This window comes from Convolutriloba macropyga, chromosome 6 (genome assembly GCF_964194025.1).
Source record: "Convolutriloba macropyga chromosome 6, txConMacr16.3, whole genome shotgun sequence".
Lineage (NCBI taxonomy): Eukaryota > Metazoa > Xenacoelomorpha > Acoela > Convolutidae > Convolutriloba > Convolutriloba macropyga.
Genome location: NC_134473.1, coordinates 25,749,079 through 25,768,159, shown reverse-complemented (window position 1 = coordinate 25,768,159; position 19,081 = coordinate 25,749,079). Strand labels below are relative to the sequence as shown.

General features: G+C 33.2%; 1 protein-coding gene across 1 annotated transcript in view; it reads right to left on the bottom strand.

Annotated features, from left to right (window-relative positions):
• LOC142341271 (uncharacterized) overlaps positions 1-10,454 on the bottom strand; it is a 17,897-nt gene extending 7,443 nt beyond the window's left edge. The window contains exons 1-4 of the mRNA XM_075392189.1: positions 10,197-10,454; positions 6,519-6,699; positions 5,820-6,046; positions 2,570-2,654 (exon numbers count right to left, since the gene is read on the bottom strand). Of these exons, the coding sequence (XP_075248304.1) occupies positions 2,570-2,654; positions 5,820-6,046; positions 6,519-6,699; positions 10,197-10,403 (700 nt within the window). The 5' untranslated portion in view covers positions 10,404-10,454. The remainder of the gene's footprint in view (positions 1-2,569; positions 2,655-5,819; positions 6,047-6,518; positions 6,700-10,196) is intronic.
• Between the last annotated feature and the right edge of the window lie 8,627 nt (positions 10,455-19,081).

Genomic DNA, 19,081 nt, shown 5'->3' with positions numbered 1-19,081 from the left:
TCTAAGTGTATGCTGAGGTGGATTGGAGGTATAATTTATACGTTCCGGCATATGAATTCCTTGGAGGCTATTAATACCGAGGGGATTGGTGAATTCATGAAACCGGAAAATTGGTCCTTGGGACCGGTGGGTAATCCCTTGTGTGGGAGCAAAGGGATTTCCTCGAGAAGATGAGGGCTGTTTGAATCATGGCAATTCGTTTCAGGATCCAGGCTTCATGATATGGTGAATCAGTCTGCTCTGGTCCTGCTGTCATTACCATATTTGCTGTGATAAAATTTAAAAAATCTTCTGTTGTATAAGTAAGATCAATACCATCAAACGGTCTTAAAGATTGTTGCATGGGTACCGAGCCTCCTAAGTAAGGGTACATCATTTGAGTATTTCGGCGAACTACAGGTGTAGACCCTGTTTGTAAATAATAAGGGGTGGGTTCATTTGTGGTTTGATGTGTGCCTTTTGAGTTTAATTATCTAACAATGTTGACAATTTGTTTTGGAGTTATCTCTATATTTTGATTAGTAGTTAGTGGAGGTTGTGTTGAATTGTTTAGAAAAATTGGTTCAGTGTTAAAATGCACTGAATTTTGTCTTTGTAAACGTGGTAGGACTGTATTTACATTTGGTGATGTAGGTAAAGTTGTGTTTAGTGGATCTGCATTTTGTGTTAATTCATCCGCATTCACAGGTTGTCTGTGTTGATTTTGATAATGATGTGTGTTATTAGTATTATTGTTTGTGACATAATTATTGTTGATATTCTGATTATTATTTTGATCATTACTTTCAACGTCAATTAGTGTATTTACCGTATGTGATGAAAAAAGTGTTCCATCATCTAATAATGTTGAGTTAAAATCTGTTTCTGTAGTCTCATTTGGACAGATGTCTTTTTGTTGAGAATGAATTATAGTATCCATATTCTCCACTGGTGAAGCTTCCAGAGAAGTTTTTGTACTTTCTGGATTGTCTGTACAAGTAAATGGTTGAGTTTCTGCCTTATAGTTTTTAATTTCTATGTTTTGGTAATTAATGGTGAGTTTTTGAATGGTTTCAGATGGTATTTCTGGAAAATTTACAATATTTTGTGGAAACCAGTGTGAATCATAATTATAATGGAGTGTTTCAGGTAGTTTAGGTAGTGTTTGTGTGAAAGTGTCTGCTGTTAACTTTGTGGCTGGAAAGATGTGTCTTACGAAACTTTTCCGAAATTTGTGTATATAACAAGATAAAAGTGTAAGAGAATCAAGAATCTCTTCATCGTCTAGGTCCGCATATTTTACAGAAGTTATGTATATTTCAAGAAGGTGGGTGAAGCCTTCTGTCGCCTGTCGAACGGTCTTGTGTACGCTTTTTTTCCGTGATTGTGATGCTTTAGCATTAAGGGTGGATGCGAGACGTTTAAGAAAATCAAAAGAAGATTTTCGAAATACCACTTCTCTATCCGAGGGTTGTATTTCTGACCATACTTCGTTAAGAAATTCAAATAATGTATCAGGTAGCGGATTAAATAAAGTGCCGTATAAGAGAGAAGTATATGTCTTTGTTAGAAACGGATCACAAATGGATCAAAAATGAAAAGAACTGAGCCCTTTGTCAGTTGAGCTCCATAAATTTCAACTATATATGAAAGAAAGGCGCTTCGTGAAACCTGTGATGCCTTTTCTGATACAAAGAGGAGAGGCTGTTGCTCTACTGCACTGCTACTTTGCTGTGTTTAGGAGCATGTTTAACTTGTCTTGGTGTCTACAGTGTTTAACTTCAAACGGTAGAATTTCGCATATTATGCGCTTGTTGCGTTGTGTAAGAACAGCTAGTTGTAATTCGTCCGAGTGTGTCGGTACGTGAGAGGAGAGTTGATCAATGTGATGATCCATTTTGTTTATTTCTTTTGTTTAAATATTAGTAGTTTTTGTTTTATTGGGGTTTCGTTCTCCTTTTTCTTAAATTTTAAATAGATAAAGAGGAAAAAGCTGTGTAATCTAGTTCTATGTTTCTTTCTCAAGAGAGAAAGGGGTGTTTTGTGTGAGTTCTTTTTTCGGTTAGAGTTTGTTAACTCACTGGTCGCACGAGTTAAGGCAGACCCGATGTGGGCTCCTTTTACAGCCTTAAGGTATAAGGAGCTAGGACTACTTATTTCTGCGCTTGAAGTAGCCTTACCTATATCTCTCAGACTAAACAACTCAGTAATATATTAACGATAAACTTGTATTATTACGGTGGTAATAAAGTACAGCACCGGAGTCAAGAGTATACACATGGTGTATCTAACTAATAGACTGGTTATAGCTAGTGAAGTTCTCTCTACATAGAGAATATTGTCTTCTCAGTCTCTGAATGTATGGAGGTGTACATCCAGTATTTCTACTGCTACATCCATCCGGGGTTGAGAGTTTCAAATCCTAATTTGTGAACTGTAGCAGAAATAACAATTTAACGCAATTCTGCACAATATCAGCAGTCCAAAATCGACAGCATTTAGCCCATTCAATGGGTTATGACAATAAGGCGCCAGGAAAAGTTAAAGAAGGAATTAAAAATGTTTTGCAGTGGTTGCGGAAGGAACTCACAGAATGTTTCAGGTGCGAATGAGTTGTGAGGCGAATGCTCTGTGGCATTCCATAGGAATCCAGTGGCGAATCTCTGATCATCCACCTGTAAAATGAGAGCTATTAAAATCTAGCCTTGAAATATAGGCGGTTGTAAACACAGAAACCATAATATAGGCGGTTGCAGCTCAGAAACCATAATATGTAGATTCATTAATTGAAAAAATAATAGCTGAAATAACTATCATTTAAAATATGAACAAAGTTCAGCTGTGAGGTTTACCACCTGACCTATATCGTGTCAGAAATCAACCCTACTGCTATTATATTTTGTTTAGTATATATATATATATATATATATATATATATATATATTTATATATATATATATATATATATATATATATATATATATATATATATATATAGTATTCCTCCTGACTGACATAGAGTGTTGTTTTTTTCGAGCTTCTCCAATCATAAACGGATTTGCAGGGCCTAAATAAGAGACCCTGGCACGAGAATACGCAACCGTATCAAGAGTAAAGAAAAATCATAACGAAACGCTAGGTTTTAGTGATACAATTGACTCGTTTAGGTATCTGCTGCCTACGTCGTGTCATCAACTGCAATTAGTTCTTCGTTTTTCTTTAAAAACTCAAGTTTTTCATTGGCTTTTTGAGCTTCGGTAAATTTATTTGTTTATTCAATAATTTGATTTGTTTGCCTCTGTTTTTTTCATGAATATTTAGTCGGGCATGTGAAATTTAACCTAATAACTCTAACAGATGATTTTTGTTTTTTTTCTGATAAACTCAGCAGTAATTCATCCTAACTTATAGGAATCCATTTTCAGGTGACTACTTTTCCCTGAATGAAATCATCGAAAATTATTGCCCGCTCTCGTGAAAAAAATTTATTTTCTTGAAAATTTTTTAATGGATCAGCGTTTTTTTCAGTAATCCTTTCCCAACACATATTGTTAATATTTTCGTCTTTTTCATTTTTAAATTATGTGTTTTTGAAGAAAGCAAAAGAAATTATCGAAGCAATGTTTTTTTGTCTGAATTTTTTAACTGATTAATACTTACAGCAAAGATAGCAAAAAACAGTTCGTAGAAATAAACTATGGATAATTTGTCTTCCAGTTTATTGAGATATTAGTTCCTTTAATCAGGTTTTTTCCAAATCCTTTGCAAATAATTTATTGAGTTACTATGCAAATAAAACTGGTTTTTATCAAACATATTGTTTGCTAAGTTACTATTATTATTTTGCATTGACTTTTACAACCAATTGTCATCGCCAATGCCTTTAAGAAAACTCAAGACAACGAAATATGAAGACGGATTTAAAATCATAATTCTGCTACAATTTAAATTTGGTAACTCGGGTAGCTGTGCCTATATTATATCTTCTAAACTGAAAATTTTTCAGTGATTAACATAATGGCGAATTTTGGTTTACCAGTTTTGAAATTTTTCCCATGTTTTTCAACAATGGAGTTCACTGAATGTAACAGAAAATTAATATCTTTGAGCGGCAATATTGGTTCTGCCTAAAAAGAGGTATCTCCAAACTGATCCCAAAAAAATTTCGAGAAAAAAAATTGTCTGCAAAATTTTTTTTATTCGTAAAATTCTAATTCTTCTGTTCTCTTCAAGAACAAATTGAGAAAGACAGCCATTTTTCAGGTCACAGATTCATTGGAAAAATTATTAATCTGAAACTACACTTTTGTGATCAAACAATCTGATTTCTATTGAATCTTGGACTTGGCCAAAACGATCAACAAACAAACATATGTTTTGGAAAAAATATCTAATAAAACATTCCAAGCAGCTCTTTGGTGTTCCATTTTGCCCTCTATCTAAACTTTTTTTGAATAACGATTATTCAATTTACCCAAAAATTGATAAAGTTATTAAAATGTAATAGATAATAGAATGCAATTCCAAAAAAAAATTGAAGAGAAAAAAATTTCGAAATTTTAACACAAAATACCAGCATTATGGAAAATTTTGTTGGCTATGAATTGGTTAATATCAAAAAAAAATATTGAGCAAACGTATCTGAAACAGAAGATTTGATTTTATATATTTTAGCTTCACGATAGATATGTTTTTATAAAATCAGTAAAAAACTTATCATGCTGTAACTGGTTTGAAAACTGGTAAGACGAAGAGGTATCAACTAATAACAATCTCTAGGTATAGTTTTTTATCATAACAAAGTTTCTAAAAAAGTGCTTTGTTTGAGAAATTATGAAGCAGAAACTTAAGAATTCAATTTTTTCTACTTTTGATTTATTTTAAAATTGAAACGATTGACTTTGAAAAAAAATTATGTTCATTAGGAGATTCTAATTTTTTGTATATTTTCCTATTATCTCAAAATTTTTGTTGGCTTTTCAAAGCCAAAGTTTGGCAAAAATTAGAATCCGAAAATAAAATCTACATTGGAAACTTTCCTAGAAACAACCTTCATTTTGTTTCCCTAAGAACGAGATGTACAATAAAAAATATACCAAATCAATTTTGGTCTCTGAATTGTTAAGTTGTTCGTGAAAAAAGACCACTAGTTTTGATAGATGTCCCTCAAATTTTGATAAACATTATGAAAATTGAAAACCAGATTATAAAAATAAATGTGAAGAGAAGACAAAAGGAGCAATCAACAGAAACTGCTGGAAAAATGTACTGCTTTAAAATTTTTATACTGCTTTGCTGCCTTTACTCGCCATATTTGGTATTAATATTCTAGTAAATTGATTAAAAATGGTGAAAATTATGAAATTTACTTGAAGAAACTTTCGTTTAAAAAAATTAGCAAAACGATAAATTGTATCACCAAAAATTTTATTTTGCAATAAATCAAATAATAATTTTTGTTGTACTGAAAACTCCAAAGTTGTTAAATAGATCGAGAATTCCTGTATTTCTGGGATCTGTTATGTGGTTGTGGCAATTAAATTTTTCTAAGACATGAAATATTATCTACAGCTTCTTAAAAATCTGTCAATTTTCTTATCAAGTTGTTCGACTCTCAAGAAAGAGGACAACGTACACTCGCACTTTTCATTCCCCAAATGTACGCTTAAGTGCAGACAATAACTTTGAAAAGAGGAAAATATTTTTTTGGAAACAACTGTAATTTATATTGATTTTATATTGGATTTTCCACACTACATTCTGTATTTTCTAGTTATAAGTCCAAATTCGAAATAAAGCTTCGATTATCTCGATTGTTCGATTCTAGTACATTTGCATACCTTTAAATAAGTCAAGCATCCGTCTATGATCAGTCGTGCCAGAGAGTAGAAAATTGATTTTCCGACAGCGGGGTCTTCTTCGTATTTAACATAGGCACTTCCCCCGTAGCGGACTCTGGTCATAGGTGTCTCGGCTAGTCGCAGGTATGTCGTGGCACCAGGCATAGCTTCCATGTCACAGTATACGGGCACCTCTCTACCCTGTACAAGAATGGTGTAGTTTCCAGCTGAAAAATTTTAACGGCTATTCTTTCGATCACTAAAATTAAGAGAATACAATAGCAGGACATTTATCTCAATAATTTCTCTTCATAAAACAATTCCGGACATTACAGATTCAATTTTCATTGTTTTAAGGCTCAGTTGTCCGATTTCTCATTTGGTGATAGCTCTATCTTTCAATAAAATGACAAACCATAAGTAAAAAATGCATTTCTATGAAGTGAATGACTGATATCCGAGGCACTGTAACACCATAAACGTTTTTGATGGAAAATTCTCTATTAGCTTCCAGGTTTTTTAGATTTATTCAGCTAGGATGTGAGGCCTGAGATTAAAAGTTATGATGCTTTATTTTGTAGCTCGTTTTTGCTGTTATTGTGACCAATTTTGCAGGAGCAACTATTGCGGTTCTGTACAAATTCGACAAGTTCAACAAAAATTTCAAGTGCAAACAAAAATAAAGCAACAGCCACTAACAAGTGAGAGCTGGATCGTTTTGCTTTAGTGCGTGGCAGTTCTGAGTAACCCCGAGCATGTACCACTTCTTCAGGGATGGCTGGACTTCTCTAGGGTTGGATTGGCAATCCTGGTTGTCAACTGAATCGAAGGTGTAAGTCAAGATCTCCTGAGAGAACATCTCGCATTTTTGAGTCACTGGCTAAAATACATGCCCAATTAAAAATAGAGGTAGCCAGTCTGTCGCCAAAGTAGACGTCATTCTCAGTTGATCACTAACACAAACCCGTACCAAACTCCAAGTGTATTTCAGTACTTGACCATTACTGCGAATGCAAATCTTGCTAGTATATTATTTTAATTCGCTTTCTCGCTAGTAGATCGCTATTTGATCTTGAAGTTTTGGCTCCGAAACGTTAGCATAAATAAAAAGTTGTGGGGAAGAGAGCATAGCAAAGTTCTGCCTATCTAGAGACCCGAGGATCGATCTACGTACGTTGCCATATTTGCTCTTCAAAATTAATCTTGACGCAAGGCTCAAAAGTGTCATGAATCAGCCTGTGATTCAGGAGGACCCTCATAATGGACTTGCCTAGCTCTGATTTAAACTTGAAGTTCTCTACTTACCTAGCCAAAACTTGTAGCTGTCTCGTCCGAGGGTTTCAATGAAGGAAAATGATTTCCAAGAAGGCACATATCTTATTTACGAATTAGAGTCGTAAGACCAATCCAATGCTCTCAAAAAGCATGTTTAGGGGCGTTTTAGGTTTTTCCTTGACAAGCATAATTCTATTATAATTCTATTGAAATAAATGAAAACAGATTTTCAATAATATTTGCCATTTTTTTGCTAAAGTCAAGCCTCGGCAACGCAGGAAAATAATTATTAGTATATCGGCTGAACTTTTTTTGTAATGCCTATCTTCAACTGTCGTACCAGTTTGAAAGCAATTAATACTGATGCTAGATTTAGAGGATTAAAAACACAATTTGCATCGATGTGTGACGCTGTGATGGTACGGAAGGTAAGTCCAACCAGGATTTTCAATAAAATTATGATCAAGCCATGTTCTGTCACAAGGGACGCGCCGGTCACTTCATAACTAAGGTTCATTATGAAATTAATGATTGAAGTGCAATTTTTAGACCCGTTTTAAATAATGATAAAAACTTTTTTTCTTCAGTACCGGGCAATGTCAGTCAATTTATACCTTATACCAGACATTGCTGGCACTGTTTTACAAATTGGTGTCTAATTCTCCTGTAGTGTAATTGTCATAAAAATAATAGTCAAAAAAGATCAACAATAATAATTAATCTGACAGTTGTATTCATCACGACGAGTCTTTGATCATGTTTTCTACTCACAATGCTACAACTGACAATCAGAGAAGAAGTAGACTAAGCAGACTGCATTTTTTTTGTTGATTTTTTGTATTCTTGACAAAGTTAGGACAGTATATTAACAGCATTGCAAAAAAAAACAGAAAAGGGCTCAAGAACTCCAAATGTTTTTAAGCAAAAAATAAAATGCAGGCAGAAAAAACGATAGCATGTTGTGAGCCGGTACTTGGTTTGGAGACTTGTTACTGCATAGCATTGCTCATACTTGACCTTACTACACAGTTCACAATACCTAAAACTGATAAACAAAGTCTAACCGTTCAAAAATCGAAAGAGACCAGTACCATTAAACTTATGGATGTTTCAGTAAATGTGTTCTATAGTTCTACCCAGACCCTATAGTGGCAAACCCAATTGCAAAAGAAAACTTCATTCATGAAACAGAGTATGCATAGGATAAAAGTCATCTCAACTGAAGCATTTTCCGCTTGATATTCCAATTAAATTTCGAGATAATTTAAAATTTTTGAATTGAAGTTTGTACATTCGGGAGATGCACATGTCTGCATGGCGCAATACATATGGGAGAATTTATTGGTTAATTACCTGTCATATACTGGTATTACACAGTTTTTTTAAACTGAATATTGCCAAAATAGAGCCATTTTATCGCATGCAATTTGAGAATCTATCCTTTTCCTTTTTGGTATTCTAATTTGGGATCTATTTGGGATCGCTATGATGAAAAACACCTTCGCACAAACAAGCTCATCGCTAGTACAATTTATGTTGCCACGTGCGCGTATTGGTATCGTGAATTTGATAAATCCAATAATTTTGACAAATCAGGTAAACGATACCTTTAAATTTTAGCAAATTAGTCGTCGGCGCGTTTGAACACAATTTCTTTGGGTGAACAGAGGTGACATTGACAGGTACGATTTCATCAAATAACGTAGAGAATGCCCACAAATATTGAAAGAGAAGATAGATACGTTAATTGAAATTATAAAATGAATTATAAAAAATGAGTTATCCCCGAATTATATAACGATTGTGTGATAATTATATAACGATTGTGTTGATAACGAATTATATGATTGTCTGATATACAGTCAAAAAGAGATAGTTGTTTTTAGAGTATAGAATTATGCAGAGAAACATTGAATAAACTAGGAAACACTCTCGAATAAAGTTTTCAAAAATAATTCGAACATTTTTTTCAGATATTCCTTTGAGAGTACGCTATTAACTTGATGTTAATATTTAATTTAATTTTTACAAGCTTAGAGCGTTTTTCATCAAGAACCAATAAAAAAGGGTTGAGCAAAATTGATCCAATTTGCTTCTAATTTCCATGATGTGCAGACGAAACAATAGTTTTATACCCTTTGAGCGATTTACTTTTAGGATATACGGGACCAGGATTGGTTACAATGTCAAATAGGGTACGATGTTTTTCACTATATGACGTTCTTATTTGAAAACAATTCAGCAGCAAAATAACAACCTGCATTGAATGAAATAACAAACAAAAATGTTTGACAAATAATTTCAAAAATAATCTTATCGGGGGTCTGTTTGGTTGACTGATGTTATCGTGGGGCACCATAAACAACATTTAGCAACCGCAGCATATATTTTTATATTTTTTTCTCTCCTGAAAGTTTTTAACAGACTTTAGCAGATCGTTTTCGTTAATATACTCCGACTAAAACATAATCAAGGTCCCGTGCACTAATTGTTTCCCCGTGGTCAGGTTAATTTATAGGGTACGCCATAGTTTTTTTGAAATGAAAAGTACAAGTTAAGGGCAGGAACAAACGGATCAGAAATCTTGGCAATTGTTGCATCTTTATCTGTGAGGACTCGATTTTCTCGGAACCTGTTTATTATGAAAATCATTTTGATCCTAGAAGCACTGAAAAATTTATTCCGATTCTGAAACGTCAACCGTGGATACGTCGATCTTAGTGCAATTTTCTCGGAGAATCTAATGAAGCGTTGTACGGTTTGATCAAAACTTCCTTAATTTGAATCCCTCATCGAATAACTTTTCTGGCAATAGAAGCAAAAAAAAAATCGTCTACCTGAGACGCATTTATGAACATCTATAATTTCAGTCGGAGGAGCTCACGTATTAACATATAGAGAGCGTCACCACTACAGGGAGTAAGTGATAAGAAAATACAAAATGTCGCCGCTAGTGGCCCACGGCTTTTATACAAAATTCCACGGCTTTCACCCTATTTGAAATGTATTTTTCTTCACAACTATTCACCGCAATTTGTAACAATTTTTCCGGATGGAACTTGGACCCGAGATTTTGTTTTGAACATGCCATCAACAACTTACACAGTAGCTGAAACCCACGCATCGATCTACATTGTCAATGCAGAGGACGTAGCACTCGGGAAATGAGTCGTGAAGTTCTGTTTTCCAGGGTTTCACCCCTTTGTTCACAGTAAGACATGGACACTCGGTGTACGGGGGCTGAGGACCCTGACACCACACATGTGTCCCATAAAGAGACACAAATATCAGGAAAGTAAAGCAAATCATCTCTTTATAATTTGTAAACAAGAATATCAACTTATTGTCTAAAAGAAATGATTTAAGTTATATAGAATTAATGTTATATCTTATATCAAAAATTCAATCGATTGCTAATCATTGCCGAGCAAGAAATTAGAAATCGAAAAAAGAGTAGAAGCAAAATATAAAATTGCTCTGAATTCTGGGATGGCTCTTCACGTAACTCACTTCCTTGTTAAAGGCTTTTTGGATTATTTTTTCGTCCATTAAACATATATTTAAAACGTTTTTGATGCATAGTTAAAATTATGGAAGTACTTTGACGAAAAAGCAAAAGCTATTAGAGTATTTATCTGACTTTCAATTGGAAATCAGTAAAATATTTATATTTTGTACCATAAAACTGCCCAAACGGAAGAAAACAAATCTGTTTGCTATACACAAAATTAATTTTAAGTTGCTGAATTATTGATGATGATCTGCTATGCTTCTTCGTGGTGACGAGAATTTTTTTGAAAAAAAACAACTAATGTTGTAATTTTAAGATGGACATTTTAAAATCAAGACTTCGTTCTTGGACGAAAAAAACTGAAAATTAATATTATATTAAAATTAAAAATACACAGTACCCTAGTTTAAACTTAATGTCAAATTTGCAATTATTTATAAAGAAATTTGCAAACTTTGAAAAATAATGCATTAATTTTACAAATATTTGCAAAGAGGTCTAAATATTTGTGTCCCTTATCGTAATTAGTTGGTTTTTTAGGGTGCTTCTACCACCCGTAGCGTTTACAAGGTGTACTTTAAACATTTTTCGTTAGGATTCAACAATCTCCGATAAATGGTTAGGAAAATAACACGCGTTGCTAAATTAAGCAGAGCTCGACCGGAACGAACTCGGCAGATCGTTTGCAAATGTTTGCAAATTTAACATTATTTTGCAAAATTTTGCATATTTGACCTTGTGAAGAGATTATTTGCAAATTTTTACAAATTTGGCATTATCGAGCAAAAATTTGCAGATGTTTGCAAATTTGGCAGTAGATTTGAACTAGGGTAGGCAGACTTAGTGAGCTTCCAGTCAGAAGACAACTTTTCAGATCATCGTTAAACTGGCCACGCAGGCCGCACCTCATGAAACTACAATCTATAAAAGTCACGAATAAACTTCACAAGTATATTCCCTTTAAAAAAACGTAGTCCGCTACATTTTTCATTGAAACATAGTCCCTTTCATTTTTCAAATCAGCGAAACACTGTAAACCTCTGTACTGACTGATCTTTACCACTGAGTCCCAGGATTGACGCCGTATTTCGGTAACCCCGGGGACTGATCAACCAATCCAGATCCATCTTAAAGTAGCCCACTACAAAACCTCAAAAACCGCCATCACGTTCACCACGTCTTATCAGCATCGACAGAATTGCATCGCGGATGAAACCACGCACCCCATGGCGATACCTCCTGCACAGGAGCAAAAAATTACCCCAAAACTCCCGGTAAGACTTCTGCGCGGAAGGAAGGCAAAGTTGTGCGACCCCGGAAATCAATTGGACGATTAAAATGATTCCGGTTCGGAAAAACAGTCGTGATTCAAAGTAGAGATAGAAAACGAAGAGAGCAAAATGACAGAAAGCCTTGACGATCACAATCGATCTCGATGAAAAAAAAATGGGCCGAACAATGGACCGGTGGAAACATTCGCCTGTAGCCTCCCTTATAACTTCACTCTGTCTAGAAAACTTGTTGATGGTCTCTCCATTTGTTTTCCAAATGTAGAACTCAATTTAATTATTATCTTCATGTCATCTGTTTTTCCTTGATATTACTTCACACTAGACTGATGTCCTTCAACGAATGTTACGTATTCTGTGTTTTCCATTCTTGCTCGATGTCTACTCGATTTCTAATGATTTAGTTCTTTAAAAACGCAGTGGAATTATAATTTAGTTGTTCACGTTTCCCAAATATAACTAACTTAATGATTTACCAACTCTGATTGACATTTTTTTTCTAGAACATTCAAGAAAGTCTCTTAGTACACTCAATGAGAATAATTGTTAGGTGTAAAGCATTTTCCCGGCATTGACAACAATGATTGTTTACATGAAAAGCCTCATTAATTCCTAACGAATCTTTTTATGTTAACTACCTAAACATTATCCTCACTTGACACCTAAATACACCTAAATTCAAATAAATACACCTAAAGACACCTAAATAGCTGGGAAATAGCTGGTTAAATGCACAATTGCGGCCCATACATTTAATAGTTTCGAGCACACATCTATTTTTAGCCTGCCGAATGTCTGCAATCATTTCAATCAATTCAGACCCAAAAAAAACTTAGGTTGATCCATTGTGTTAGAAACAGAAACACTGATCACAATTATTTTCGCAGCTCTATTATTAAAAAAAACATTGAGAGAATTAGGCTAAAAGGTGTTCAGTTGTTTTCTTGAGGCGACTTATAGATAATTTTATCTATGACAATCAGTATCATCACATTCATTCTTCAGCAGGTCTCAAACTGTTAGAGTATACACTCTAGTTAGTAAGTTGTGATCATAAAGATGGAGCTTAAAATGATAGCTCAATATAAGAGAGCATAGTAAGACTCTCGCAGTGTGGACCGGTTGGCTCAGTGGAGAGCAAAGGATTGCAATCAACTAAGAGATAGTGGGTCGCAACCCGCAAAGGTCCCGCACTTCCTTCTCACTATAATGGTGTTGACATAGAACCAACATAAAGCGCAAATATTTGCTTTAATACAAACAAATCGCCAGGTTGAAAAAAATATGAAACGCGAATAGACTGACTTCTAAGACATTTGCTCTCTCAAAAACAGCAGAAGAAACAAAATGTGATTTCATAGAGCAGTGGAAAAATGGTTTTATTATATATGCAATGTAGTGATATATTTCTTCTATTTAATGTCAATAAAGTGAAAAAAATAAGCACTAATTTGCCATAAGAAACTATAGAGGAAGCGAGGTAAAAAATTGAAAAATGTTCAAACCATTCAATAGGGTTTTTCATAAGATTAGGGCTTCATGGACAAAACTTCTGAATAGCTTAAGAAGAGATAAAGTAGCAAATGCTTCATTTTAAAACTGATCAATAGATGCAAAAAACCAGAAAAAAACGTCTGTTTTGGTGAGCTTTAAGAGACGTTATTGATTGTTGCATTCTTACCCTAGCTCGGGGGTTCTTAACAAATAATGTTTCAGGTACATGAACAATTCTGGCTTGGGCAGCTAAAGAAGCATCAGAACATTTCTTACTTTTTAGTTACAAACTTAGTTTACTTAGTTACAAACTTAGTTAGACACATACTTTACTGCTAACAGAAAGTTACCAGAACATGTTCTGTTAGCAACTCATCAACTCAATGGAACTAATTACAAGCTATGTCATTTACCAGTTGATTATTCAACCATTTCATTAAAAACTTGTATCAGAACTGTTGCATGTTGGACTATCCCGGTTTGCCCCTCATACAAATTTCTTGAGATTTGTCTGATTTCTTATTGGTCATACAAGGATAATATGATTTCCAATTTGTCATACAAGGATCATATGTGATTCTCTAGTAGTCATACAAGGATCATAAATGATTTCAAAAGTCATAGGTCGGCTTGCAGTGGTTTCAATCGGTCAGCTATCGGTTTTCAAATGCTTGAGATCTACGAGCAGTATTATCTATAATTTATAATTTCCTTGATTTCACAGAAGGATCATATACTATTTCCTAGTACTTATACAAAGATTGTACTAGGAAAACTTTAATGATTTGTATGAAATCATATATTATCCTTTTATGACTACTAAGAAGTGGCGTCCCTGGATAGCATTATTCTTTTAACAAATCTTGTTCATAAAGAAGTCATCAACAAACAATGTTGTACCATTTTTAACCAAATCTCTTACAGAGAACTACTAGAACAATACAAGTTTCACGTCGCACCTTTATTTTTATGAATAACAATTGATTATTTCGTAATTAGAAAAACTTTTAAAAAAATTTGAAAATGGAAAGCAGGCGCAGTGAGCCCCACGGTTTGTTTTTCAGCTTGTCGATTTCCTTAGGTACACATATTTTATGCATTTCGTCATGACTTTTGTTTTGTATTTGAGCGACCTCAATGAACCTCGATTTAATTTTGGAAATTGATACAAAATTCACAAGACTAATGGTTTCTCTTATCTCGTTTGTGAGACAAATTTTAATTTTGAAAACTTAAAATGCTCTCTCTAATTTACTGCACCTGATCAAATCAATTCTGTTTATCAATCAATGATGACGCCAAGAAATCTGTCCCCATTGTCAGATTGAGAAAGTTCTGAGGATTGGGAACAAAACTCTTTGATCACCCGTCTCGGCTAAAGATAAAAAACTTTCGGTTATCTAATGAAAACCAGTGAATTCATATTCCCGTTTCGGCTGCTTTGTTGTTGTCCGGGTTGAGGTTTCACCGCTATGAATTGCACCCGTGTAGGGCATCTTCTTTTTTTTTAAGACTATTTGTAAAATTTCTTTATACGGCTGTTAGATGGAACATTTTAGCCGCAGCAGAAAATAATCGACAATTGATGAAAATTAACCAGGATTCAGCGTAATTTTCGGCTGAAGATTTCTTCTAGAATAGCTTTGAATGAGAAATTTTTTCAGTTGAAACAAAGTTCCAGTACTTTTGCAATTCATAACTACATTTTGTGACTCATCCACCCAGACAAAACATCGAAGTGCACGATCTTGGGTCGAGGTTTGGTCGAAAAATATTTTCGGAGTCGCGATGAGGAGCGTTGAAAAAAAAATAATTTTCACCGCAAAACGCCCGCATCTTTTTGCGGTGAATGCGGTGAAGGCGGTGAATTTTTGTAAGATTTATGATTTTTAGCTGTGAATTTTTGTAAAAATTTGCAATTTTTAGCGATGAATTTTTTTTCACCGCATTCACCGGATTTCTTACAAAAAAAACAAGCTGCCGTACACGGGTTTGAACTTCTCATCTCCTGCATGTCAACAACTTCTTGTTCCACTTCACCATCTGTCACTTACTTTACTGACATTTCTTGTGAATTTAAATCAGGTTCAGTAAACGTTATGCGTTGAAAATGCGTTGAAATTTCGTAAGACTTGCGGTTTTTAGCGGTGAATTTTTGTAAGATTTAAGATTTTTAAAATTTGTCCCCATTGTTAGATTGAAAAATTTCTAAGGATTGGGAAGAAAACATTTTGATCGCCCGTCTCGGCTAAAGATAAAAAACTTTTGGTTATCTAATGAAAACCAGTGAAGTCATTTTCACGTTTCGGCTGCTCTGTTTTTGTCCGGGTCGAGGTGTCACCGCTATGAATCGCTGAAAGATGTAAGATTTGCGGTTAATTTGAGTGAATGTGTAAGATTTGCGTTCAATGCGATGAATGCAGTGAAAAAAAATTAGGCGGCAAAAATTTTTTTTACCGCTTAAGCGCTGAAAGAAAATTTTTCACCGCTACCAGCAAAATGCGGTGCAAAAAAATTCACCGATACAATTGCAAATCTTACAACTATTCACCGCGATAATTTCAACGCTTATCTTAAGTCAACAGGAAATATAATTCTAGTAAGTACAAGATGGCGCAGTGGAATGAGAAGTTGTTGTCATGCAGGAGGTGAGAGGTTCGCAGCCAAGTACGGCAATTTCTTGTTTGTAAGAAATCCGATGGATGCGGTGAAAAAAAATTCACCTCTAAAAACCGAAAAAGTTCACAGCATTCAACGCTAAAAGAGGCGGGCACTTTGCGGTGAAAAAAGTTATTCTTCCCCGCTTTTCGCCTCTAATCTAATGTTTTTTTAACCAAACCTCGACACGGGTGGAAGTCAAATTTCAGTTTCCGCCTGTTAGATGGAACATTTTAGCCGCAGCAGAAGATAATCGCCAATTGTTGGAAACTAATCAGGATTCAGCGTATTTTTTGGCAGAAGATTTCTTCTAAAATAGCTTCGAATGAATAATTTCTTCAGTTCAAACAAAGTTCCAGTATTTTCGCAATTCACAACTACTTTTTGCGACTCATCCACCCAGACATAAAATCGAAGTGCACGATCCCGGGTCGAGGTTTGGTCGCGGTGAATAGCGGTGAATAATGTAAGAATTGCAGTGAATAGCGATGGAAAAAAAATTTCACCGCAAAACGCCCGCATCTTTTTGCGATGAATGCGGTGAAAGCGATGACTTTATTTAAGATTTGCGATTTTTAGCGTTGAATTTTTGTAAGATTTGCGATTTTTAGCGGTGATTTTTATTTCACCGCATTCACCGGATTGCTTACAAAAAACAAGCTGCCGTACACGGGTTTGAACCTCTCATCTCCTGCATGTAAACAACTTCTTGTTCCACTTCGCCATCTGTCACTTACTTTATTGACATTTCTTGTGAATTTAAATCAGATTCAATAAACGTTTTGCGTTGAAAATGCGTTGAAATTTTGTAAGATTTGCGGTTTTTAGCGGTGAAATTTTTTCCACCGCTTAAGCGGTGAAAAAAAATATTTCACCGCTAACCGGGAAACGGCGAAAACCAAAATTTCAACGCTAAAAACCTCAAATCTTACGAAAATTCACCGCAAAGAATATGCAGTAATTTTTAGCGGTGAATTTTTGTAAGATTTGCGATTCTTAGCGTTGAATTGTTTCTTTTTCACCGCATTCATCGCATTCAAGGCTAAAAATTGCAATTTTTACATCTTTTCACCGCATTCACCGCAAATCTTACTTTTTTGGCAATTTTTAGCGTTGGCACCTCGACCCGCGATTTACTTACTTGCAATTTTGAATAACAAAATCTAACCTGAGTTCAGCAAGATGTAGGTCATAGAGAACTATTGTAGGTCATAGTTCAGCAAGATGCAGCCGAGAACTATTGAAAGCAAAAAAATTGATCGGGGAGGACGGATTAGAACTTAAGAAAGTAAGTTACAAGATATTTGCAAACAGGTCTTTCTACAAAAAATGAGAACATCTTCTATTTCTGTAACATGGCAGAACGTATAATTTTTGCTAGAGTGTTTGGCCTACGCAGAAGAAGAACCGTTGGTACTATGATTGGTTTCAGGGTTCGTTTTTTGTTCATTTTGAAATACAAAGACGTAGAAAAATCTGTGGGATTGTTTTACAAAACTTCAGCATAACTTAACGAAAATTTAGAAGCCAATCGGCCGTCCCCTATGAACAATGGTGGGGATTAATTTTTGTTTGGTTCGTTTTGTGCAACTACCGACGCCCTCTGATGTAGAGGGAGAAGATTTGGCGACGATCCAGACCGATCATTACGAAAACATTACTATTAATGAAAAAGATAATAATAATGCTAATAAAAATATTAATAATAATAATAATAATAATAATAATATACTAATAATTAAAAAAAATAAAAATAAAAACAAAATAATAATAATAAAAATAATAATAATATTAATAGAAATAATAAAAAAGATTAATAATAATAAAAATAATAATAATAATAATAAAAATTTTAACACTAATACAAATACTATTTTTGATAAAACAAATTTTAATATTAATAATAATAACCATAATCACAAAATTAATAAAATAAGAATAAAATTAAAAATGGTCAAATTAAAAATGATATTATGATAAAAATAAAAATAATTTTATCAGTATTAATAATGATATTAATATAAATAATAATAACAATAAAAAAATAACAATATTAATAATAATAATAATAATAATAATAATAATAATAATAATAATAATAATAATAATAACAATAATAATAATAATAAAAGTAATAACCACAATAACATTCATAATAATAATAATAATAATAATAATAATAAGAAGAAGAAGAAGAAGAATATTGTAATAGTAAAAACAATAATAAAAATAATAATAGTCGTAATAATAGAAATAATAAATATAATTATAAATATAATAATAATAATAATAATAATAATAATAATAATAATAATAATTATAATTATAGTAATAATAATAACAACATCAATGATTATGATAATATTGTTATTAATAGTAATAATAATAATAATAATAATAATAATAATAATAATAATAATAATAATAATAATAATAATAATAATAATAATAATAATAATAATAATATTAATAATAATAATAATAATAATAATAATTATAATTATAGTAATAATAATAACAACATCAATGATTATGATAATATTGTTATTAATAGTAATAATAATAATAATAATAATAATAATAATAATAATAATAATAATAATAATAATAATAATAATGATAATAATAATAGTAATAATGATAATAAAAATTGTCGATCCTGAATGAAGACTATTTTTCAAATAACTGAAATATTGTTGTATCGAAAGAGTCGGTTCGCTTTAGTTCACTATTTTCTAATTTTTTACGTTCGCTCTCCTGTGAGAATTGGATTAAAATATTTGGCACCAGACAATAACTGTTAGTCAACGGAGCAAGAATAAGTTCATTCACGTAGGAATGTTGAAAGGGCAGTCATAACATATAATGTAATACGTACTGACCGACAGGATTAATGCAAAAAAAGAGTTTAAAGTAACAATGGTTATCAATGTTCAAATCTTCCCAAGGCAAAAGAAAATTCTCAATCACACATCCCCGCTGACAAAAACTTTGAAGTGTAGCTTTAAAATACTTCTGGATTGTTAAATTCGCTT